Source organism: Lachnellula hyalina (assembly GCF_007821495.1).
Source record: "Lachnellula hyalina strain CBS 185.66 chromosome Unknown contig00149, whole genome shotgun sequence".
In the NCBI taxonomy this organism is placed as follows: Eukaryota; Fungi; Ascomycota; class Leotiomycetes; order Helotiales; family Lachnaceae; genus Lachnellula; species Lachnellula hyalina.
Window position 1 is genome coordinate 50,787 of NW_022157263.1, and position 27,005 is coordinate 77,791.

The 27,005-nt window shown below is 48.0% G+C and overlaps 3 protein-coding genes across 3 annotated transcripts; all 3 read left to right on the forward strand.

Annotated features, from left to right (window-relative positions):
• Positions 1–10,663: 10,663 nt before the first annotated feature.
• Positions 10,664–13,507, forward strand: micA (Microperfuranone synthase; the record flags this gene model as incomplete). Its single annotated transcript, XM_031153371.1, has 1 exon — positions 10,664–13,507. One exon carries the CDS (start codon positions 10,664–10,666, stop codon positions 13,505–13,507), a length of 2,844 nt encoding a protein of 947 aa, XP_031002819.1.
• A 6,212-nt stretch (positions 13,508–19,719) lies between these two features.
• gas2 (1,3-beta-glucanosyltransferase) lies at positions 19,720–21,131 on the forward strand (the record flags this gene model as incomplete). The annotated part of the gene is made up of 2 exons (XM_031153372.1): positions 19,720–19,846; positions 19,903–21,131. The coding sequence occupies 2 exons, from the start codon at positions 19,720–19,722 to the stop codon at positions 21,129–21,131; spliced, it is 1,356 nt and encodes a 451-aa protein (XP_031002818.1).
• A 2,185-nt stretch (positions 21,132–23,316) lies between these two features.
• Positions 23,317–25,075, forward strand: TPN1 (Vitamin B6 transporter; the record flags this gene model as incomplete). Its single annotated transcript, XM_031153373.1, has 3 exons — positions 23,317–23,784; positions 23,832–24,870; positions 24,954–25,075. 3 exons carry the CDS (start codon positions 23,317–23,319, stop codon positions 25,073–25,075), a joined length of 1,629 nt encoding a protein of 542 aa, XP_031002817.1.
• Positions 25,076–27,005: the final 1,930 nt, after the last annotated feature.

Here is a 27,005-nt window from a genome sequence, read left to right on the forward strand (position 1 = left end):
CATATTATAGCTATATCTAAGCTCTTTAAGTGGTGTGGAGTATAAAGTTATAGAGTGAAAAGGAGGATCCAGTTTCAGACTTTAAAAAAGGAGCGAGTAATAAATCAAGTACTTCATACGAGTACAAAGTCAGCGAGAGCTAATTATAAGGTATCTAAGAGACGAACTTGAAGGAATTAGGATTTGTTCTCACACTACGGAGCAGGCAATCACATTAACCATGCGAGCCATTATTAAGTCATGCTGATACCCCGCCCCTAAAGAGTGTACATAGCATGCTATGGCGCATGGCCAATTGTTTTGCTACGCCTTTTCATATAAGATCCACCTGGACGCCATAAAACGTTGAAACTTTGATCACTCGAGTAATTGAGTGTGAATCAACTACACTCATTATGGGTTTGTTTTATTCACATCTTGTGTTATTCTTTTCCCTTCTTGTCGCTCTACTTATCTCACCTTCTTTCCAGCTAGACACTCAAGACGTCTATAAAGTTATAAGTGGAAGCGACCTGGGAAGCTGCGATGCCCAAGACACTGTGATTAGACCGGCTCTCCAAGAAGTCATAGATATGAGCCAGGCAGCCATAAACGATATCAATACTGCACTGAACAATCCTACTCTTCCCCCAACTGGCAATACAAAGCAAAAGCGCCTACGCGTCGTCCGGACTCTCAGAACGTTTTACGGAATTGGCTTCTCAGACAACAGGCTCAAAATTCAAGATACAGGAAAAGCAACTCAAGTTAGAGGTACACCACTGCTCTCGCTCATCCTGTACTGAATACCACTTACAAATCTAGACAACTTCCAGAAAATCATCGATTTCACAAAAAGCGGCAAGAGTACTTGGCGCGTTGCTTGCAGCGATAAATGGCTGCAAGCTACTGACACCCTTCTCCCTGGAACCGGGAACTCGGTGACTCCAGATGGCACCCTTGTCTCAGATATCTCAAGTACGTATTGCAACAAGAACAAATCAGCTCTGCTAATGCTTCCAACTTAGCTTTCCATGGAACTGATTTTATTTTCTATGATGCTGTATCAAAAGTCTACCTCAACCCGCAAGATCTCAAGACGAAAGACAAACCCGCACCAACACGAGATGGGTCTTGCACATCGAATCCTCGCGAAGGCGCCTTCACGATGAAAGCACCAAGATATGTTATCACTTTCTGCCCCAACACGTTTGGCACAGTCCCGGCTTCCGATGGCAAACCGGCTCGTAACCTGATGTCTTCAGTGAGGGCGTACACGGGTACATCCACCATCCCGATAGACGGTTCAGCCTATCTCGACCAATACTTTGCTGTGACAAGTCTCTTCTTACACGAGATAACGCATCAACTGTTCGCAACAGGTGAGTAGAACCTTTTGAGGCGTAGTCTTTTCACTCGTTCGAAGTGAGTCTGATTGTGTTTATACAGATGATTCCGTTGGCTACGGTTTTGATAATTGTGCAAGCGCAACTTCGGGACAGGAAAATAACGCCGATACTTATGCACTATATGCTACAGCATCGTTTTTGAATAAGTATGACTGGCATACAGGTAAAGCCGCGACAACCCCTACAACCTGACGTAAAATATAACATATATGGGCAGACCAGGTGGGGCCTCGTGCACCTAGGGCGTTGATGTGTAACTTGTAGATCTAAGGAGCATATCAAAGAAATTATTTTAATCTAAATATAGAAAAGATATCATAACGGAGGGATATTAAAGGATACGTGTGATATAGCGTGATTTTAACAACGTTGTGTATCCGGATGGGCCGGAACTGATAGTTGTTGTTAGAATAGAAAAGTATCTAACGTAAAACCGTAAGTAATAGCTGTTCCATGTTTCACAACATACTACGGAAATACCATCATAGTATGAGCCAATCAAAGAAAAAAGCAGCTGTGACGAAGGATTTCTCCGTGCTCCACAGCATAGCCACCATAGATGAACTAATGTAAGGGGTTTGACTTAGCCAACTTACGCTAACTTGTTTAGGTAGGATCTGATTACGTATAAAATGTGTAAGTAAATACACGCACTAGAGCTCTTTCGCCCCACCTAAGAATACAACGAATCAACCTCAATTTACGGAGTAGCTCGAAGTATATCAGATCCACTATACGAGCATTACGCAGCGAAACAGCTACGAAGTAATTGTCACCAAATAGCGTCCCTACCAACATATCTTCAGTGCTTCACCCTCGAACGCACTTTTTAGTACTCAGGTCTACAATCACTATGAGCTCCTTGATCCTTACCATCCCATCATCACCATCCCCTCCACCACCATCCTTACCCATCCAGAAATCTTCTCCGTGGTACAATCTTCTCCACAGTCTGTTCACTACCTACGACAGCCTCAGTCTCTCTGCAGTCTACATTTCCACCAATACTTCCAGTCCATCAACCATACAGCTGAACATTCGTGCATCCCTCCTCGCTCCCCCCTCCCCTAGCCGGAAATTAGCTAACACCCCGTGACCAGCCCTACAAGTGACCCCTTCCACACCAAATCCAGCCCCACTTCTGCCCATTATAACACCCTTTCTCAACACCCCTACCAGTGCTCGACTATCAGAAAACACGCCGCAGTCCCAAATAATAACCACCGCCCCACTGCCCCCAATTACACGCCTCCCTGCCCCCCGCACCACTCTCAGCCCCTTCACCGAGTTCGTGATCCTCCGACGGCCCGCAGCCACCGCGGAGGCCGACGTCAGCCTGCTTCACGTGCTGCTGGACCAAGGGGCAGAAATCATCGTTGGGAGCCTCAGCGCAGAAGAGCGCGGGAGCAAACCTGTACTAGGCAGGAGCTGCACGTTTGTATCTGAAGGAGATGGCGGGGAGAATGAGAGGCTTTGGGCCTGCTATGTAGAGTGGGCGTCGTTAGAGGGAAAGGCGAAGCTTATGCGGGTGCAAAAGGAGAAGGGGGTGACCTGGGATGAGATGTTAGAGCAGTGGGCCGCCGAGAGGAGTTTTTGGAAGGTGAGGGAGGTGAGGAGGCAAGAAGTAGAGATAATGGGGAAAGAGGGTAATGGCAAAGGGGTGTTCGGGAAGATGAAGAAGATGCTTAGGTGGTGATTAGAGGATAGCTATGGCCGATGTGGTATTTTAAGGCATATCTCCTTTCTCTTCGAACGAGATCTAAAGTCGCGATTTTGAAGTCGCCAAGTGTTACAGCAACGTAGCCAATTCTTCTACCCTCTCTTGTTGACGTTGCAGATGGGAGAATTATCGTCTCCAACGGCTGTCATAAATGCTATAAAGATCATTAAAACAGTGGAGGCCACCACCCCGCAATCTTGCCATGCCTGTTATATACGTTGCTAAATTATTAACCTAGTTCCTCTCCTTTGAGAATTTAGTTACTTTCTCCCCTATTGGATGTACCACCTTTTCCTACCCTTATTATGAGTCCTCGGGACCCTTTTCATATTCGTGACTTGACTGCATAAGTTATTCGAATAGCGGCAAGCTAAGTACTCTCTTGTAAATTTATACCAAGCTTCCCCGATGCCCCTCTTCCCCAACCACCAGAACCATACTCATCCAAATATATTTTTTCAACCCCCCCATATACAAACATTCCAAGAAGCATAGTCTATCATCAACTTCTCACCATGGCATAGTAACAATCTATTGCTGCCCTTGAGGGCATCCTTGGCTATAATTACGATGATCACAACATCCCGTGGTTGGGCCTGCAAGCCGCTGGGTCAGGAATCGGCAGTCAAGACGGTAATAAGACGTCGGCGATGATCCGAGATGCAGTCATAAACACATTAGACTTGACTGCTCTCCATGGCACTGGCTGAGGAATCGGTAAGTGATCCATTCCGGATATGCTAAGGCATAGAGCCCCTAGGGGCTCTATGCCTTAGAATCTCCTGAAAATGCATCATATACCCCAAGAAAATGCGAGCGCTTTTCAGCCTCGATTGTGATTACTGTTCATTTGATTTCAGTCCTTTTGCGGGGAGAATGAGATCCCAGAGAGATTAGTAGAGAGAGGACCACCAGAATGGTGCTTGCATGATTGGGATGACTCTAAAGCACTTAAAGTCATGGCCAATATCCGAAAGGCAATCATAAGGGGACCTAAGAGCCGTTTAATACTCCTTAAGTCTTTATTGACTAATGGACAGGCTGGGTGCCTGTTAAGATACGTAGAGTTAATAATAATAAGTGCAAATGGCCAAGATCAAAATAAGACACAGTGGAAGAGCCTAGCAAAGCAGACAAGGTAGGAAGTAAATAAAATATATCCACTTGGGAACGCTTAGCTATATGTCGTTAAACCTTTTACTAGTTTAGGAAGTCGAAAGTGCTATGATGGATAGCGTTGCTACTCCAAATTCCACAGAACAAGCTACTTATAGGTTCGAAACTATAAATGGCAGAGACACAATGCACTACAATTAATGAGCTTCAAAACGGAGAGCCAATGACGAAGACGACTAACGGTGGACTAACCGAACTTTCACAAGTCATAACTACTATGAGGTTCCTTGAGCCCTGGGATGGATCAAAAGGCGAGTCATACTATCGTTCAGTACCAGACGAGGGGTTCAGCAACACGAACTTCGACTGGGTCGAGCAGGAAGTGAAAGTTATAGATGCGAGGCAGCACAAACACGACTTCAGCCTTGACAAGAACGGTTTCTGCTATGAAGATGACTCCGATGGTCTGACACTCGATTTGATTGAGGCTTTAAGAGTAGGAGATAAGGAAGTTGTGCAGGATTTGTATTATCCAAAGGTGGAAAAGCTCGTCAAGAAGCTTACGAATGCTTCAAGGGTTATTATTTTTGATCTTACTGTCAGGAAGAGAGATCCAGCTATGAAGAAAGAGGACAACCAATAGGAAGGAACAGTTGGCTTCGATAGTAAGTCTCAACATATACCTCATAACTCAAAAGCTTAACTGACTTGAAACAGGTGAATTGCGATCAGTATAATATAAAGACACTCCATGTGAAGAAGAAGAGCTAATTGATCAGATCTGCCAAAGGGGAATTGTGTGGCCTACAGCAGAATCTCAAGGAATATGAGGATCTCGAAACTATCTTTCAAAGTCGTGCTCAGTCACTCAAGTAATGTCACACCAAAGATTGCAAAGATTACCCGGAGAGGACTGGTGGCGGATTGGCCGCTTGCAATGATGGACTTCCAAACATTGTCGCCGGCTGATGTGCACCCTTGTGATCTGTGGAGACATTAGTTCGAAGAACGTGGCCAAACCGTAACTTTCACCAATACCCCAGATCAACGGTGGTACTATTTGGACAAACGTAGGGTTAATGAAGTTTCTATTATCAAGATTTAGGACACCATGGAAGGTGGGTGGTGGGGTAGCAAATAGTAAGTTCTCGATCTTTACTGGGCGCCAAGTCTAATAGTATACTATATAGTGTGTGCGCATGCAGCTTTCCCTCATTCTAACACACCCGGGGAAGTTCCACCAAGGGAGAGCGTTGAAGTGAGGTTTATAGTAACACACGAGCCGTTTGGATAAAACTTATATAATATACCAAGACTTACTTTGCTATAGAGACTAGCACACGCCGATAACTTTTAGAGGAAGGTTAAGATAAAAGACTAAAATTGACCAATTGTAGCAACGTTAGGTAAATATAGTTTGAAGTCTATCTTTCTTTATTTTAATTAGTATTATAGGTATTAGATATATAATATTACACTTACTAACTAGTAAGACATATATATTAGATTTATAGGCTTAGTTATGTTTACGTAGTATAACTTTCCCTAAAGTAGCTTAGCTTGCATTAGAAATGAGCCTATCTTAGCAAGCGACTTATCGAATTTTAGAAAAATCAAATCTTCACCTTGAGTTGAATAAATCTCCTGCATAGTACTACTTACTATGAGCGCAAACGATGCCCGATAACATAGGGATTACTAGCGACGTCGGGACCTGGGCCGCAGTCGCATTTGCAATCCTCGCGCTGATCGGAATAATCGGGCCGTACCTAGCTTTACAAGCGGCACTCAGCGACACCAACCGCGCTATGAACGCGATCCAGGACCGTGATCAGAAGTACATTTCCCGTGGCTGGCATCTATGGAATGGATTGTATATTTTTCGGAAGATTAAAGTCCCTGATTTGGCGCCTGCTTATAAGAGCAATGAGTTGGAGGTCGAACCCCTAGTGAAAGAGGCGAGGAGGGCTGCGCAGGGGAGGTGGGTATTGAGACCGACGGATTTCGCGAGGTGGAACACCGGGTGGGCGAAGTTGGCGGAGTTGTTGCAGGCGTATCAGGTTAGGGACGGTGTTACTAATACCCCTGTGGAACTTGGGGTTGCGAAAGAGGGTGGTAATCTTGAGGTTGTGAATAGTAGGACTACGCTTGTGGTGTCGAAGCATTGGATCTTGCTAATTGGGCTACTTGGGCGGTATGGGATGAGGAAGGACAAAGGGGTGCTTCAGATGACGGGCATCCGAAGAAACTTCCAAGGCGAACGCGCCGAGATGCGTAACTTTGTCAGTGAAACTGAGAGAGTGGAACGAGAACCACCGGATGGATTTGATCGAGTAATTGTCAAGAAACGGCATAAAAAACACTTGCGCGTAGCCCTGAAATATAGCAGGTCTGATTCGAATTCCGAATTCTCATCTAGCGAAAGTGAGAGTGAGAGCGAGATCATGAAAAACATTGTCATTGAACGTGGTCCGTACGGTGGCTGGAAAATCCAGAAGCAAACTGAGAGCATGATATACGGCATTACTGGGACGATACAAGCCGTCGGGAGAAACAAGGGGGACTGGAGCTATTTGACATCCATCGCTTTCGTGCCTCATACCGAGCGAGAGATCTTTCCACGCGGGCGGTCGGAGAAGAGTGATCGCCTGTCACTCCAAGACCAATTCTGGCTTGCACATGGTTTCCTTCCGTGTAGTTCGTTGGGGGGGCAGCAGACGGTTATATCGATGGAGAGTCCTGAGGATACGGCGAATGATGCTGGAAGGTCGTTTCGGAGGAGAAACTTGTCGAACAACAAGCCGGCCTTTCAGCTCCGGGAAGGTTCCAATGATATACCCGTATCAATCGGGAATGCGATGAGATGTCTAGGTATTCCGCCACCCTTAATTCTTCAATTCCTGCCAATTGAGCCACATGAGTATATCAAATTCCAGCTTGAGAAAGATAACAGAGAGAATGCGGAAAATACTAGCTCTAGGGTTAGTGTTGAGGCGGAAGATACTAGCTCCCAGGCGAGTGTGGAAGAGACGGAAATAATCTCAATTATTAGTACCGAGTCCACAACTGATAGCAATAACGATTTTGAAGTTCAAGGCCCCTGGGTCCATTACCCCGCCCGCGGCTGGGTAATATCGAAGAAAGACCTCTCGAGAGTGCTCCGCATCATCCTCAGCTTCAGCTGGGATGAGTGGGGGTGTCTCATCTGGAGAGATTGGTTCTGGTCCGCAGTCTTAAAGCCAGCTACCAACATCCTTCGAAGAGATGACATCCTGTGCCTAGACTTCACCAGAGCTTTCGGCATGAAGATGCCCATCAAAGCACTTGGGTGGCATCTTGGAAGAGAGTTTCATCCACAAAAGACGCTGAATTATCTTGCTTTTGATGAGGCTCTGGAGGAGTTACTAAAGGCCGAGCATGTGAGGCCGCTAAGACTGGCCCTTGGAAGTTTGTTTATGATTGATGGTGGATTCAGACGGCAGGTTGAGAAAGCGATTGCGAATCTTTGTAAAAATATCGCGGAAGCATCTAGCAAGGATGGTTTGACCACAGAACAGTCTCAGGCGGATGATAGGAGCATACAGGACGCTGGTATCAAGAAGATGGACGAAGAATGTAGTAAAATTGAGGAGAAGGTGAAAGCGATTGAGAAGTCCTTGAAGGACATGGAAAAAGCGATGAGCGAATATGAACAAATCAAAAAGGTGGAGCACGAGGAAGCGAAGGAGAGGGAGGAGAGAGATCGGGGGCCGGTTCTAGGGAGTGAGTTGGTGCGACCGATATATACACGTATGAGTCTCGAACACCTGAGCATCACAACCCTAAAATTCTTTGACATCAGTTTTGAGAGGCAGGTATGTTGACACTGCGCCCCTCTATAATATCCTTATTAATTGAAATAGGAGCGCTACTCAGAGCCCGAACATATCGTCATCCTGCACCTAGTCCCTGAATGGGAGCAGGACATGTTGTGGCAGCATACCCGACGAATTCGCGAGATCAAGAGTACAAAGACTGAGTACAAACGGACAAAGGCATTACTAAAACATGCCAAAAAAGAGCTGGAGAAAAGACGTATCGGAGTCTTCCGTTTTAAATACGCAAATAAGTCGCTGAAGTGGTACTCAGACGTTACTGCTGTAATGGAACAGTCTTCATGGGTGCTCGATGAAGACCTAGTGATGGCGCCTGGTAGTCCGGAGGAAGTAAGTATCTCTGAGAAAGAGACCGTTATCATTGCGCTGTGGGCAGCGAATCGGGCAGCTCTTTGGCTGAGTTCTCAGGATTCCAAGCCATTGCTCAAATTTATAGAAGCGCTTGATCCGAATGTTTATGTTCTTTAGATGAGAGGTTCGGGACAGCAATGACGGTGGAGTAGCAAGCAGTAAGTTCTAAATCTTCGCTTGGCGCCGAAACTACTAATATACAGTATTAGTGTGTCCGCATACAGTTTACAGCTTTCCCTCGTCCTGACTCCTAACGCAGCTAGGGGAAACCCACCAAAAGAGAGCGTGGAAGTGAGGTGTATAGTTATACATAAGCCCGTCAAATGAACCTTACGCAAAACATACTTCATACTTTCCCTGTCTCAGTTGAAGAATTTTCATTCGCAATAATTACACAAACTTATGATTGTCCCCTCCTACTAAATAGCATGATACCACCCCCCCCCTTCCAAGACACGCTCAGCGATACAGACTAGCATACGCAGAGAAAGTTTAGGCCAATATAAGAGGTGAAAAGGCAAGGACGATGGTAGGCTATTGGCTGCTTTCTGAAACCAACATGCCATATAAAAGTAAGAAACGAACTTGTAAACCTAGGATTACTGCCAGCGAAACCGGGTTTAGTGCCAAAATTGACCGAGTGTGTTAGTATTTAGTGCGTGACGAACTCCCCTTGGTGCTAAATTTCGTTTGTCGCTTCGACAATATGGTCCATGGTCCGTCCTCGCTCACCCCTTATTGGTAACACAGGTATCGGATAAGTGTGTTCAATGGACCCATCCTTGGCCTAGTAAGTTACGGCAAACCAATTACTTCACAAGATTGACTTCTCGGATTCTTGCAAATTTACAAAACAAAACTAAAACTCGCTGAGTGTGACTAATATATCACTCCTCCGTGCATTGCACGTGCCCCCCCCCCCTCTCCCTAAATTAGCATTACCATTGCCATCGCTCGTATCTATCAGAAATGTACAACATTACTCAAGCTGTAAAGGCTACAGCTGGTAACGAATTGGGTATCTTTGAAGAAGGCGACTTTTTATTCTGAAACGGGTTTGGTGTTATTCTTTGCGACGTTTGCTCAATGGGTGCTTTCACTCGACCTGGATGTTGAGCTACACTGCAGCTTCTAGATGATCCACAGCAAAGTGGGGCCTTCTGCTTGTTTTCTGTCTTGGTATATACCCATCCTGTCTTTATGCCAGCACGTTTGTAGTCATGTTGTGGAGTGAGGCTTCGGAGCGCAGGTCTGTTCGAATTCGTACATGGGCCGGGTGAATAGTCTGGCAGAAGGATGGCGAGCTCTAGCTTCGAAGGTCACCTCTTCAGCATTGAATGTCACGTCTTCAGTATTGAATTCTCCGCATGGCAGGCTATTTTGAAGTTGTGAAGTTGCGAGACGAGGCAAAGATGGCAGAAACGTTTATTGTAGTGTTGAAAGGCTGACTAATCCAGCCCGTTCCCTCCTGTTGCCTCTGGCGTTCTCACGAGGCAAAGACGACGACGACGACGACGACATCAACGCGGCTTCAAGATTCTCAATCAGACCTTATGATTGAGACAACGAGCTTGTACTATGATAAACAGACACCTTGCATCATTGGTACTGTTCTCACTAACACATCTTACCTATCACTGACAAGTAGCAATTCCTTCCCGTCATGGAAAAAACCACGACTGATATTCACCGGTAGGATAAGTATTATAAACCTGTTTTACATTTATTGAGAGTGAATCCGGTAGTACTCCAATAATGAGAAAAAAATTTCTAGCTTGAGCTATTGCCTGTAGCATTATCCCTGGAGTCTTTTTGTTTTTTGCTATTTTTTCTACCGGTATTCGTTTGCTAAATTGCCATCATGGCGTTCAAAACAAAACCTTAGTATCGTACATCGCAGAATCAGGAGGATCACGATGTCCATAATCTCCGTTCCTGCAAAAGTTTTTGCTTTTGAGATTTATTGAGCATTGCGGAGCATTTCCATATTCATCGACTTCTTTTAAACACAAACCTTTGCCCTCTGTCATTCACTATTTTTACACTATTAAGCTTCTAAATGAATGGTAATCTTACTATCTGTTCTTCTCTTCCTTTACTTATACCTCTACTCTACCTTCTTGCAACTGGCACAAAAACCAAGATTGAAAACCAAACCCCCCCAACAAAAGACATAGGCAAAAAAGCCTGCTATGAAGCACACTAGCAATCATATGGCGCCCCAAAACATATTACAAGTCCTGAAGCAGGCCACGGAATCTCCATCAGCCAAAGGACTTATCATTTACGACCCAAACGCTACAGACAAGTCATATACAAAAGTCAGTTATGCACAGCTGTATGAACAAATATCCATTAGGGCAGAACGTCTAACCGCGATTGACGCACTATCTTCGAATCAAATTGTCGTCCTCCACGTAGAGCATCAGCTAGATGGCATCTCTTGGTTCTGGGCCATTCTTGCTGCCGGAGGCATCCCGTGTATGTCCACTCAGTCAAATCAGGACTTCGAACATCGCCAGCATCACCTAATGTCGCTTCATAAGCTACTCGACCACCCACTGTTTATCACCACAGAAAATCTCCGTTCGCAATTTTCCGATCTCGAAGGACTACGAGCTTTTACAACTACTGACATCGACAACATCTCCACCTTGAATGTAAACTCCAGTGGCTCACTGAAAAGCCACACTTCAAAATCAGTGTTGGCAAAAGGCAATGTTCCAGGGCTCTCAAAGAAACCCGAAGACCTCGCAGCTCTCATGCTCACATCTGGTAGTACTGGTGACTCAAAAGCTGTTTGTCTTACACATTCTCAGCTACTATCCTCCATCGATGGAAAGGTCAAGCTTCATGAAACTACCTCCCAGGACACCTTCCTCGCCTGGACCGGAATTGACCATGTTGCAAATCTCGTGGAGATTCATCTACATGCTATGAGACTCGGGGCCATTCAAATCCATATTCCGCCCTCCTCGGCCGTGGAAGAACCACTGAATTTACTCCAGAAATTGAGTGATCATCAGGTGTCATACACTTTTGCTCCCAACTTCCTTCTTGCCGGAATTGCCCGGGCTTTGGAATTGCTTCCTAATCAAGCGACGCTCTCACTTGACCTTTCTTACCTTCGGGCTTTGATTTCAGGAGGAGAAGCCAATTCTGTGGCAACTGCCGTTAGACTCACAACATTGTTACAGAAATATCATGCGCCTGCGTCATTTATTCGCCCAGGTCTAGGCCTGACTGAAACATGTGGTGGTGCAGTCTATAGCGACAACTGTCCTTCCTATGATGTTTTGCAGAATACGGAGCATTGTTCTGTTGGGTTTCCCACTGATGCAATCCAGGCTCGGGTTGTCCGTAGTGATACGACGACAGCAGCACCTAATGAAATAGGCTCACTTCAGCTATCGGGTCCCTGTGTTTTCAAAAGTTACTACAGTAATCAGGAAGCGACATCAACAAGCTTCACGTCGGATGGCTGGTTCAAGACAGGAGATCTGGCATTGATCGACAAGCACGGAAAGCTCCTCTTGACGGGCAGAGAGAAAGATTCCATTATCATCAACGGCATCAAGTACTACTCCCAAGCAATTGAATCTATCATCGAAGCAGCACAGATCCCAGGTGTCACTCCCTCGCACACCGCCACCTTTCCACATTGGCCCGAGGATCATCACACGGAGGTTCTTTGCATTGTCTATTTACCGACTTATGACCGCAACGACTATGCGACAGCAATGGCTACAGAAGTAGCAATTTCCAAGTCTGTCATTGTCTACTGTGGCGTTCGACCTTACCGCATCATTCCTCTCGAAGCATCACTTCTCCAGAAGTCTTCACTGGGAAAGCTCTCGCGCCCAAAGATCCGAGCAGCTTTTGAAGCTGGAAAATATGATGCCTACGCTTTGTCTGACGAAGCAAAGCTCACCCAGCTTCAGCATGACTCGCACCAGCCCGCAGCTACAATTACGGAGCTGACCATCATTGACGTTTACCTGCAGATGTTCCCAGGTAGCCTTCAATTGGGAAGGAACAGCGATCTCTCGGCACTTGGCGGCTCCTCCGTCGACCTCTTGAGACTTAAGTCCTTTCTTCAAAAGGCCCTTAGCATTCACGACATCCCCATCAATATACTGTTTGCTCACACAGTTCTCCACGAGCTCGCAGAAGCTTTGGACTCGCTCAAGCATACACGTAATTTCTCACCAGTGGTGGTACTGCAGCCCCATGGCGACAGAACTCCCATCTGGTTCGTCCATACTGGCCTCGGCGAAGTCCTAATCTTCATGAATCTCGCGCGCCACATCACCGACCGCCCAGTCTACGCACTTCGCGCCCGAGGCTTCGACGGCGAACCGCACTTCACCTCGCTGGACGAACTGGTCACCACCTACCACTCTGCCATCAAGAGCACACAGCCAGAGGGACCATACGCTATAGCAGGCTATGCATCTGGATCCATCGCTACCTTCGAGATCGCAAAGCAAATGAATGCCCAAGGCGATGCAGTCAAGTTCCTCGGCATTCTTGACCAACAGCCTGCAGTGAAAAAAGGTGCCAGAACATATGATTGGTACAAAGTGGTTCTACACATCGCCTTCTTCCTGGATCTCATGGACGAGGAATATGCACTTTCCTACCTCGCCGAAGCACAGACTCTCTCGCACGACGAGGTCCTCAACCATATCATGGCCCTTGCCCCTGCTTCGAGATTGCACGAGCTGGGCATAACCAAGGCGAAGATAGACAATTGGGCGAATATTGCCTTTGGCCTGAAGCAGATCATCTGCGATTACGATCCAGCGGGAGAGGTCCACTGCATGGATGTCTTCTACACTGCGCCGACGGCGCCGAATGGATCTGCATCGGCTATGACTCTCAACGAGCGGTTCTCTGGATTCATATCGAAATGGGATGGCTTTGTGGACGTGGAGTCAGGAGGCGACGCGAGGTATCATGTCCTGGAGGGCACGCACAGGACCATGATCACACCGCCCAACGTGCTTAGTTTCCATAAGATTTTCACCACGGCTATGGAGGAGCGTGGACTGTGATTTTGCATATTTGGCGTCCGGCTTGATTAGCTGGGCTTGTATTCTAGATTGCTATCTTTTGGAACGCGATAGATCACGAGCAATAAATAAAACGTCAAGCCAGAACCAGTGTGGTCTTACATGCTGCTCTCAGATCTTTCAGTAATATCCATAATTAAGGAGGTGAGACCGCAAAGATTAGATTCTCGAGATATAGTTCGAATCGACTTAGTAATGTTTTCGTATACTCTGTTATTAAAAAGGTGAGAGCGTAAAGATTCGCGAGATATAATATAGTCGAAATCGGCTTACTAATCAAGCGACGTGATGCGTGCCTTCCTTCCCTGTCCAGGACATGTGAGGGAGGATAAATGGCAGTCGTACTGTACGTGTTTTAATCGCCTATTAACTACCCGGCGGGCCTTTACGACATGTATATCCTATATCCCGCATTACTACTCCATATAGAGATAAATTTGCTTGAGAAGAGAATTGTTAGTTCCCCTACCGATACCAACGCAAATAACAATTCTTTTTTCAAACTCAAGTTATCTTGGAAAATCGGCGGGCGGGTTATTATTAGACGAAGTATGCCTAAAGAGACTTCCCGCCCGTTCGAAACGGCGGTGGGAGCTTCCTCTTCCTCTTATAGCCCGCGGCCCCTAAATATCGGTTAGCTAGGCTAGGTAGGTAAATTTATAGGGCTAGGGAGTAGGGGCTGAGAACAGCGGGGATGAGCTTCGGCCAACGATCGGGGGCTGGCAGGTGGACTATACTTACTCAAGTTACTCGGTAGGACTTAAGGTTAAGTAAAGTAAATCTAGACTACTCTATACCGGGGTTGTGAAAAAGCTTGGTTTGAACTTTCTTAATTCAAAAGGGATTCTGGTGTCCCGAAACCTCAAATCAGCAACTCGCATGCGTGCTCTAATCAATTTGAGTTTATAAGACCTTTGAGTTGTTACTTTTGTAAGGTGTTCTTCGTTGTTTTAGAGAGGAGACTCTTTCGAGCTTCTTTATGGTACTGCGGACCACGCTTTTGGGATCTCGTTTTCCTATATAGATATAGGGTTAGCACAGCCATGCGGGTAGGGCATCGTTCTAAATAAACCTTACGCATGGGCCTGATTTCGGGGGCCTTTGATAGGAACTAGATACGGCGTGGGCCGTACAAATATTAAGGAGGGGGCGGGGACATGGCACAGACCCCCTGCAAGTGTGGGGTATTTATAGATTTTAGGACTTTTAGTAAGATTACTTAAGAACGTCCATGTTATAAGGTAAAACGTACCCAGCAACCACTGCGCAACGGATGATTTGCGTGCAGAGGGTCGTTTAGATCTGTCCCACCCCCCTTAACTTTACCCCTGACACAGATAAATGACGAGATTTCATTTGGTGTTTCCAAAGAGATCCGTGAGGCTGAAGGGTCCGCGGACCAGCTTTCAGGAATTGCTCAAACTACTAGATCTGGCCAATCAGGTAATTTTCATCATATACTCGCGCAGTAGACTCGGTGGTGAACTGAAGCTATGCCTCTTTGTGAAATAGGCACCGCGCGTAGGACTTGCCATCATTGGTTAGCCATAACGGCCCCCAGCGAGAATCCCTGTGGCCTATGCTCAAACCATCAGCCCGACCCGTCTGGGAGATTCGGACTAATGCTTTCTGCTGCTGTGCCTTAACGTGGCTTTACTGCTGTGCCGCTGCTAGAGTGTTAAAGCTCCAAGGGCCTCCGTATACACGTGTTGAGAGTCACGATCATTTCTTACGTCGGAGTTTTTGTTGTTCGAATTGCTTTCTTCTTCCCTGTTGTTGCTCTCAACACTCCCTTAAGATGCTCGTTACTACAGCCGTTCTTTTCTTTGCTGTGATCGTTAACGCCACTCCTTACTTCTCAAATACAACCTCGAGTGTTCGCAGCACTTCGGGGATCTCCTCTCTAATAGTAACATCCTCGAGTCTTTCAAGCACTTCGCGCACTTCGGGGACCTCCTCTCTAATAGAAACAACCTCGAGTCTTTCAAGCACTTCGCGCACGTCGTCGTTTCTAAGCGCAATAACTCCAAGCCCTTCAAATATCTCGTCGAGCAATTCTTCGGGTCACAATGAGACGATAACAGGCTCAGCATATTACGACCCGTATGCATTTCTCAATCCGTATTTTTATAGGGTTTTAGCTGCAACCGGGGATGCGCGTAGTAGTCTTATGTCCTGTAGTTCTATTTGGGGGTCGGACTTTTCCGCATGGAGCTTGACGGCGGAGAAAACCACGGGTCCAGTTATTGCTGCAACGACTGAGACGAGTATCATATTACCATATGTAAGCACACAGGATGGCTCGACGGAGATATCCCGTGGCACCAAGACGACATGGACAAGCACCATCTCGGAATCTGTTGTAACAGTTTTACCCCAAACCACCATTATAACTTCGGCTGCAATGGGCCCTCTTTACCTCGCCGAGAGTTCTTTCGATTTCACGGCATCTGAACCGTGCTGTTATGGCTGTACGTTGTCTGGAGGAACCGTCCAAGTCTTTTATTGGCCTACAGAAACCCAATCCCCTCCAATATCTACGCTCGTCAATGATGTCGGCTTTACTTTGTATGTGCCAAGTCCCATGTCCCACTACATTTCCTCCTTATAATGTGTCTAATTTAGAACCTCCCCGTCGATATATGTTGCCTTTGAGACATTACTTGCAAGTAATATGTGTGGAACTGTTGGAGCAGGGTTTAGCACTACCACTTTGGCATTTGCACCAGGCGATCTATCTACCTCCGCAGCCTGGATTGTCGCATCATCTCTCACCTGGAATGTTCTTCTTGGCGAGGGTACGCTCGCATGGACTAAAGCAACCTTTGGAGACATGTAAGCCATGCTATATCTTTGTTCCTGAGTCTGCGGCTATGGATCACTAATATCTTTGCCATAGAACTGATTGCAAAACGACAGTTCAAACTAATTGGGGTTTTGGACCTAATGGCTATACCGATTATGCGAGCGCATTATCCGTGGCTTCATCGATGTTAGCAGAGTTCCCGATGTCAGGAGTGAATGTCGCCGATCTTGTCAATACGTATGAATGGACCTTGAATCCCTGCAAACCAACATTATCGATCCCGTCACAAGTACTTACACTCAATCCCGTATGGAGTAATTGCGCAGCACCACTTACTGCTTTTTATGACCCTCCTTACGCATTGTCTCAAGGCAATGGATTTGCTACCATAGCACCCGTTACAAGCTCAGCGGTTCCAGTAGCAGCAGCAGCAGCAGACATGGCAAGCGCTACAGTTACAAGTCTACCAACTTCAACTACACCTTCTACCACTCCCACAGCGGCTTCTCCGTCGTCTCATATCGAAGTACAATCAGTCAAAATCATAACGCCAGCCGAGTCGCTGGCTTCTTCAGCATCAGATGGATCGTCGAGAAACCCTGCAAGCAGTCCAGTTCCAGTAGCAAGCGACCCAGGAACCACTGCCGCAGTTGCACCTGGCACTCAATCGAGCAACACAGGAGAGAATGTGCCAGTTGCAAGCGGACTATCATCGAGCATTCAGGATCCGCCACAAGATCCAACCAGTCAAGCTCCGGTCACCGTTTCATCACCATCAGCGGCTGTACTCAACTTCGGGTCCTCAGCTATCACTGCTGATGCATCCTCTAATCTGGTCATTGCTTCTCAGACCTTGACTCCCGGCGGCGGAGTAACTATTTCCGGGACTCATGTCTCGCTAGCTTCCAATGGCGCTTACGTCGTTCTTGATGGACAGAGTACCCAGAGCCTAGCTACTGCCACTGCAGCTGCCACACCACAAGCAGCAGTCCTCAGCTTGGGCTCCTCAGCTATCACGGCTGATGTGTCATCCAACCTCGTCTTTGCTTCCCAGACCCTTACTCCCGGCGGCGGAGTGACAGTTTCTGGAACACAAGTCTCGCTAGCTTCGAATGGCGCTTATGTGGTTATTGATGGGCAGAGTACCCAGAGCCTAGTTACCGCTACGGCACAAGCAGCAGTTCTCACTATCGGCTCCTCAGCTATCACCGCAGACAAATCCTCTAATTTCATCATTGGCTCTCAGACTCTCACGGCCGGTGGTGCGGCAACGGTGTCTGGAACGACCATTTCCTTGGCTTCAAATGGTGCATATATTATACTTGATGCACAAAGCACCCAGAGCCTGCTTACTTCCACGCCACCGGCAGCAGTTCTCACTGTTGGCTCCTCAGCTATCACCGCAGACAAGTCCTCCAATTTCATCATCGGCTCTCAGACTCTTACTGCGGGCGGTGCCGTAACGGTATCAGGGACAACCCTCTCGCTGGCTTCCAACGGGGCTTATGTAGTTGTGAACGGACAAACCCAGGTGCTCGCCACTGCCACCCCAGCATCAGCCCTCGAATACATCATTTCCTCGCAGACGCTCCGACCGAATGGCCCCGCAATCACCGTTGCGGGCACCGTGATGAGTCTCCTGCCCGGTGCAGCAAGCGTGCTGGTAGGCAGCCAGACCGTGGCCGTGGGTGCTCTAGTAGGCGCCACGACGACGGCGGCGCCGCTTGGAAACGCCATTATATCGGTCGGGGGGTTCGCACCGGCGCAGGCAACGAGCACAGGGACAGGGACGGGGAGTAGTAGTTCTAACGGGACATTGTTTTTGGGGAGCGCCGAGAGGAATAGGATACCTAGGAGTATATGGGTCGTGGAATTGTTAATAGGGCTTGGAGTGCTTGGTCTAATATTGCTTTGAAGATTTATATACTCCTAATTCATAATGATTGCGATTGATACCCACGATATCAGCGTTGATTGCCCTAGAGTAGCTTGCTATAGATAGCCAGTCCCTATATACAAATACCGAAGGCGAAAAGGTAGATAGATTCACGACCTCGTCTCGCCGAGTGCAGAATACATGCAATATGAGACGAGCCATCTATAGCGTCAAAGAAGGTATATCAAGAACCCGTCACTAGGATAATTACAGTCAGCAATCCGTTTCCGAAGTTGATGCTGTCCTGGGGGTAATTAAATAACAAGGTACGAAATCTGATGCTCGAGGCATCCGTCGATACCCTGCTGCTTTAGCTGTGCTGTGTTGTGTTGAAATAGGAATGTTTCTTCGATGCTACAGTACGCAGTACTGCATAGAAGAGGAGAGGAGAGGTCGGGTGAGAAGTATATGTAATTATGTGTATGCGTGAAAGGAAGCTTTTTGCTGTAGCTGTACGTGCCTTCTTCGTTTGAGAATCTGGGGGTATATATTTAATATAGTACCGTAGGTAATTAATTATATATATATCAGGCCTGGATTAGATGGATAATCAGCTAGCACATTGAGGGTTTTGCCGCATTGCATTGCATTTGAAGCGAGGCTCCGTCAGTGAGGCTCGCATCGGATCGGGTCGAGACCGATGTATAGCACGTGCAAGGCACGCTGCACGCCCCGAATTGTGGCGTGCGTGTAGAAAGTGGATCTCAGATGTACTTGTATGTTGGTTGTGATGTGGCACAGTCTGCATGCAGTGAAACTTTCCTTTGCTCCTCTCCTCTTCCTGTTCCTCACTGTGATCCACTCATGACGCACCGTTCCTTGGAATAATACACAAGTACCGGTATCATGTCGTACGTACCGGTACCTTACTTTCCAGCATTGATAGCCGCGCTTATATCCAAGGACACGCTTCCGCTAGTGATGCTCGTCATTCAGGGGTTGTTTTAATTGTGTTTCTCCGGCAGTGTGCATTAGATTGGATGGAATAGAACTATCTATACTTCGTATTTTGGGTAGATGTGAGTTCATCTAAGAATGTAATGCCATTGCATGAGGGAGGTCAGGTAGGTAGGTATAGTAGGTGTTGCATGATAAGATCTCTCTTCCTTGTTTGTTAGGGGGGTTTTGTAGATGATGCGTTTGTACTTGTTTATTGTTGGTTGGTTCCCTGTTTGCAATGGATGGATGAATGAGTGAGTTTGGGTTGAACAAAGAACAAGAAAAGGCGCTTGCTTTGTTGAATGCTTGCACCAGGAATTGATACGTGATATCATTTCATCATTTCCGAGTATGGGTTTTTGAGAATTCACTGGTCGGTCGGCTATACATTCATTTACTTGGAGGCAACGCGACCTGGCCGTCATTTACTCCGTCCATCTCGCGATCCTCAGTCCTTCGTTGTACCTTCATTTCCTGTGCTGTGGGTTTTTCTCGCAGTCCCTCGGTATCATCATGTTTAGACAACTCTTTCGGGCAGCTTTGCTTCTAAACACGGCCATCTCCGTCGTGTCAGCTATTCCAACTATCTCGGTCAAGGGAGCCAAATTCTTTGCGGATGGGCAACAGTTCTTCATCAAAGGTAAGTAACAGAGACATCAAATCAAGGCTTGGAGAGCCTCGTTCTGACAGTCCCAGGTCTAGCATACCAGGGCACGCCCTCGGATCCTCTCGTCGATACCACGCAATGTCAATTAGATGCCAAGGCCATGCAAACCATCGGCACAAACTCCATACGCGTCTACCACGCCAACCCGCTCGTCAACCACGACGGGTGCATGGAGGCATTTTCGGAGGTCGGGATATACGTCTGGCTAGATCTAGATACCTTCAACACGACCATCATAGAGACAAGCCCGGCATGGACACAAGAGCAGTTCTTCGCCTTCGCAGCCGTCATGGACGTCTTCCAGCAATATGATAACCTAGCCGGCTTCTGGATCGGCAACGAGGTCATCAACACCGCATCCGGAACGCCCGCAGCGCCGTACGTCAAGGCAGCAGTTGCGGATATGAAATCCTACATGGCGACGAAACAGTACCGGCAGATACCCATTGGGTACTCGGCAGCCGATATCGCCGCCCTGCGGCCAATGCTGCAGAACTACCTTGCGTGCGGAGGGGATCTGAAGCAGAGCATCGACTTCTTCGGCCTGAACTCGTACGAATGGTGCGGAGAATCCACCTTTGAGACATCCGGGTACGCCCAGCTACAGAACCTCACACACGGCTACCCCGTCCCGATCTTCTTCTCGGAAACGGGCTGCAACGTCCCAACGCCCCGCACGTTCGGCGACCAGGCTGCCATTTTCGGGCCGCACATGCTGGGCACGTGGAGCGGCAGTATTATCTACGAGTGGGTGCAGGAGATGAACGACTACGGCGTCGTTACGTATCCCAATGGGCAGATCTACAGCGGGGCTCCGGTGCCTGTGCAGCCGGATTTCGATACCCTGGCCGAGGTCTGGAAGGGGATTGAGCCGCAGGGGGTCGCGGAGGAGGATTATAACCCGACGGTGAGTGCGCTGCCTTGTCCGGTGCCGAGTGATGGGTGGTGGGTGGATGGGAATGTGCCGGTTCCGACGCTGGGACAGGCTGTTGTCCATGCTGCTGCTGCGAGCGTGAGGCTGGTTCCGAGTGCGAGTGCCATGTCGACGAGTTCTAGCGGCTCAATATCATCTACATCTGCATCGACGACGCACACTGGATCTGGATCTATACTCCCTACCGCAGCAGCGGCTACTACATCTCAGAAAGCCAGTTCCACTGCGGGTGCTACAACGACGACATCCAAGGCGGCTGGTTCGCAGGTCGTTGTACCGGTTTTAGGGGGCGGTCTTCTCTGGTTGTTGGGCTTGATGATATGATATGATTGATGGGTGACGACATAACACAGGGAGGGATTGTGTTTGCTTGCTGTGCTCCCTTCCTTCCCTCCCTTCCATCATACTAGAGTTGATATGATATGATATGATGCGCTGTGATGCATCATCTAATTCCCGGGGGCGTTTGCGGCGTACTAGCTATACCATACCATACCATACCACAGCCCAGCATACTTGCTAAAGCACAATAGAAGTAGAAGGACAACCAATGCATTGCAACATACAACATACACCATACATAGATGAATAGAATACGATAATTCTGAACACGCTACTTGAAACCCGCAAAACCTCACCTCCTATTCCAGAAAATTCCTTCAAATCAATGCGTCTGCGTCGAACTTCCTCCGCACGAAATACATATAGTACAGCACGCACAAAATAGAACCCGGCAACCCGGGAACCGTACAAATACAAAGCGCACCATTCCGTTCCGTTGTCGCGACTCGCGTCGTTGAGTAATATCTGCTCTAAGCCTATCAGCCCTTATCTCGAACCTGAAACGCCACACCCGCACCCATACAGTAGGACCGAATTAGGTAACGATTTCGAATTCGATTTCTTCACCTTGGCTTAACCCCGATCCGATCCACCTAGGCCACGTGACTAGGGCTAGATCTGCTCTGCATCTCTCCGATCCGGGTATCGTACGGGCCGGGTATTACCTTACCTTACTTACATCACTGTATTCGCCGCACGCACGCACGCACGCGTTGCACGGGATGGGATGGGATGGGAGTATTGGAGCTGTCAAAATGCAGGCCGCCATCAGTTGCCTGTGTGCGATCAAACGAGGTTTCAGAGACGCGTTTCTGTGGCATGGTGGAACGTGTTTCTGTTTCACGATTGATGATGGGGATCTTTGCTACGGTAACACGCATGCATGCATAGGTAAGGTAGGTAGGTAGGTACGTGCATGGAGGGATGCATGGATGCATATAGTAGAAGAGTATGGTGGTACAGATCTAATCTGCTTAGGTACTGTACTGTATACATACGGCTGTATACGACTGATTCCTGGCAAGGTATGTACAGTACAGTAGGAGGACAGGAGAGGAGATTTGTACTGTGATTAACGGCATCCTGTACTGTATCTCTGGATAGAAAGACAGGTACGCGTTTACATGTACGATGAGATTGGAGATAGATACGTACCGTACCTTGGGTAGAGCAGGGGAGTTCCCACAAAAGCTATGGAGAGCTGTGTTGGTGTTTACCTATTATTGTTATAAAGTATCGATATACATGACAAGGCAAGATATCTACGGAGTATCGAAAGCTCAACATCCAACACCGCGCTACGAGCCTCTTATCTATTCCCGCCCGGCGCCCGCCAGGTAGGTAAGAACCTGGCAAAGGCTTTCCCGAATGCTGCCAAGCTCTTCCGCTCTTGCCATGTCGTCGGATCAAGCACTTGCAGTGTTGGAATTCCAGATTACCTAGGGTACAGTACTCGTAGGAGGCCGTGTGGAGGTGGTAGACGGCGTGACCCGGATGAACTGTGGCTACTGTCTGCTGTACCGTGGCGCAGAATGGACCCACTAATACCCTCTCGGCATCCCCGGTGCACTAATGCGGACAGGACCTTCCATATCCAGTCGCCAAGGGTTTTCTGTTATCTTTCTTTGCTGGACGGTGGATACCTGCTGAATCCGCGTGGCCAATCAGCGTCCATGGCTGCCATTGGGGACGAGTCGAGTTCATCGTGGACCGTGCCGTCGACGCAGATGAGATGAGATAGACGCACACGATTCTATTTGTTGTTTCCCCTTGACCTCGCGACGGTACCGTAATGTACTACTGGGAAGGTCACTCGTAATCATCAACACACACAGGGGCTGTTATCAGGTCGTGGAGGTCGCACGACACGGGTTGGTTCGTGTGCCGTGCTGCCCCCGCGCTCTGCTGCTGCTGATTGGCTGTTTTGTCTCCGGTCCAGCTGTTCTACGTCTGCTTCTAGAAACTTATCCCCGCTCCTAGCACTCGCCCCAATCTAGCTATCGGCCTGGACGACTAATATCATCTCAAATCAAAATACCATACATATCCCGATGGCACTGCTCAGTTTTAAAAAATGTCGACGGCGAATTTTCTTCTTCTTTTCCTTCCCTCCCCTCCTCAGACGAACACAATTGTCGTCCTATAGGTATATCTTCTCTCTCGCACCATGTCCGACTTTGTGCATGGTCCTCAGGCCGACGTGCGCCCCTCCCACGATGCCAAGCGACGCTCACACGATCTCGAATCTGGAAGCCCCGATCTAGAGCTCAAGGGCGAACATGTTGCCTCTGATTCTGTCCAGGCCGATGAGAACGACGAGGTGATCCGGGCTCGTGAGCTCCAGCAGAAGACGGGAATCTTGCGGAAATTGCGCGCTGGTGAAGAATGGCTGGATGAGAAGATGGGTATTGAAACCCAGGGTGTGGATCGAATTCACGAGGAGGATAAGAAACCTCCGTCTATCATCAATGTCTTTTTTATGTGGTGGTCCGTTACTTGCCATGTGGGAACTCTTCCTATCGGTGTCCTGGGTCCGGAATTCGGCTTGTCGCTCAACCAATCAATTGCTGGTATTGTGGTTGGTACGGTTCTCGGTGCTATCTGCACGGCTTACTGTGGTACTCTTGGTCCTAAAGTACGTATATCCCGTTTTCGAGAGAACAGTAAGACTAACTTGCCAAGCTCGGTCTTCGTGCAATTGCTACCTCGAGGTACTCTTTCGGATTCTACGGTGCAAAACTCTGTTCGGTTCTCAATGTGATTATTGGTGGCGGTTTCGCCGTCGTCAATGTGGTTGTCGTGGGCCAGATTCTCGCTGCCGTTTCCAACTACACCATGTCAATTGCGGTAGGCTGTGTTATCATTGCCATAATCGGCTATGTAATTTCGATCTTTGGCTTCGCTATCATCCATACCTACGAAAAATACTCCTGGATCGTGGCTTTCATCCTGCTGTGCGTCTTGATTGGGGAAGTAGGAGACAAGGTCGATGCCAGCATCCCAGCAGAGGACACGGGTCTATCGTACTCTGGTTCGATGCTGAGTTTCATCGCCCTCTGCTTCTCGTCCTCTTCCGGATGGTGCTCCATCGCCGCAGACTACTACTGCAACTACCCCGCCAACACCAAGTCATGGAAGATATTTTTCCTCACCGTCTTTGGCATTTCCATCCCCACAATCTTCGTAACCGTCATCGGTGCCTGCCTCGGAAACGTAGCACTTAGCGGCGCGGAAGCAAACCCAGGTCTAGCTCTCGCATACGAGGATCATCAACTCGGGGGTCTTCTCCGCGAATGTTTCCACCCCATGGGATTCTCCAAGTTCTGTCTCGTGCTCCTCGTCTTCTCCGTGCTGGGAAACAACGTCGCAGTAAATTACTCCTCCGGCCTCTCCCTCCAACTCCTCGGCCACTACTTCCATGCCGTACCCCGTTTCATCTGGTCCTTTATCAACGCACTCGTCATTGCCGTGTTGGCTATTGCCGGCCGCGAACATCTATCTACCATCGTTAGCAACTTCGTCTCGTTGCTGGGATACTGGACTATCTCCTTCACCTTGATCCTGCTTGTCGAGGACAAGTGGTTCCGTAGAGTCGAAGGCTATAATTTGAATGTCTGGGATGTACCGGGTGGGCTGCCGTGGGGTCTTGCGGCCGTTGTTGCGCTGTTGGCTGGGTATCTCGCTGGTGGTGTGACGGGTATGGCGCAGACATGGTATATTGGTAAGTCAAGTCAACCTTTCCCCCTCTTTCTTTCTCTCATATATACACCTCCTATGACGCAAACAAACACTAACCATCCCCAGGTCCAATCGCAGCCAAATTCGGCGGTTTCGGAGGTGATGTTGGTATCTACTTATCCGGAGTCATCACTCTCGTCGTATACCCACCAGCGCGTTGGTATGAGCGGAAGCGCACTGGCAGATGAGAAGGACTGTATTTGTGTGTCTGTCTATCTGTCGCGTGTTGGTTCGTACGAGGGATATAAATATAGAATACCTATTTAGCAGTACATTATGTATACAATACATATAAATAATAGATCTCCACAGTTTATAACTCCCTGATTCCCATACCACTATACCATACGATACCAGCATATCCTTCCTTCCACCATCTGTCTAACAAACGTATTATAAATTCTATCTATGAGGAGGAAATCAAGTCTATGCTTAAGTAGGAAAGAAAACATAACCAAGACACTCTTATAGAGGTACCAAGAGAAGAATACAGGTCTTAGCATAGGCATTAAATAACATATATAACTACGCGGGTTATCCATGGGAGCAAGTCGTTGATACGTTAGAAAGCATCGCATCTCTTAACATCCTGCTCAGCAGCGCAGAGTTGGACGGCTCGAACAAGGACCTTCCAACAGCTTCTAGCTAAATTCGACCAATGCAATACACCGTAATACTCGCGATTGTGGCAATCACTTGTAGCCCCGACAGAACTCTTCACAATGAAGATAGATGATAGTTAGAGTTAGGGGTGAAATTGTCAATTGATCTTGCAATATACAGCAGAGCTTATCTTATCAGTGAAGTCGCGTTAGAGTCTGGTCTCAGCCGCAGCTGAATGCGATGCGATCCAGTTCAGCCGCATCGCAGCAAACCATGGCGTGGCATTTCTGGTTGCGGAGGTGGTGGTGATGCGAGGTTATGCATATGGAGGAATCTGATTCTTTTGCTCCACGGCCACTGTGGGCTCTCGGCGAGGTATGTTATGCTTGCTGGAATAGAATCTCGGGAGGAAATTAATGTTCTCGGTACAGGACAAATGACAGAGTCGTGATCGGACGTAAAGAGATGCGGAATGTGAAAAGGCTGCCTGGCCCTGGGCAACAAACAATGCAGTGCAGGCAGGGCAGGCATTCGGAGTTTTATTTTAGTGTCTTCGCTTCAGGGCCCATTCACCCTAACGAGACTTCACTTCCTCCATCAACACCGTCACCCGCATCGCCAACTTCTCACAATTACAAGGCTAGATCTATTATCAAATCCGTACAAGCATGAGTACAAATCTCGTGTTAAAATGCCATGTCCCGAATGCTTCTTCTCGGGAAGGCACAGCAAGTTCGCGCATTGACAAGGTACCCAGCCTGCCGTTCATCGTTCATGCTTAGGCCACCACGAGAGCTTTTTGCGGACTCGCAATGTCTTCGGACAGGGATGCATTACTATTCTGGAGCACAATGCTGAAGTCAGCACGTGTTCAAGAGCCATTTTTATCTACTTTCAAGCACACCATACTACGCAAGCCAGAGGTCCTTGGAAGAGTTCGCTAGATGAAGTGGTTGGAGAAAGTAGTCAGACTGCAAGACCAACGAGCTGTGCAAGGGTACGAGGCACAGAAGCAGGAGCTCATTGAGAAAAGAAAGCTGTGGGGGTTCTGTCACGAAAATGGGTACAAGGTAAATCACAACAGAATGTTATTTCATTTCCCTACGTCGAGCTCCTAGTATAGAAATAGCCCGGTTCGATACTCGCATGTCAGTCGTCTGTCACTCCACCGCTTCGCCCTCCCTCTCATCCCTTCCCAAGTCGAGGAACATCAGGATCTGTAACGAGGTCAGTGGGAAAGTCTTAGCACGTCTTGGCTTTTGGCTTACCTGATGTGTACAGATCTACTCGAGATCGGCTTCCTCGACCTCGACGTCGCGGTCAACCTTGACCTTTGTCGGCTCGCGCTTATCGACCTTGACCTTTGTTGGCTCGCGCTTGTCGACCTTGACTTTCGTACGTTTATCGACCTTGACCTTGGTGCGTTTATCGACCTTGACCTTTGTTGGCGCACGTGCCTCAAGCTCTGCCTCTTCCTCTTCCTCTTCAACGTCTCGATCAACCTTGACCTTGGTG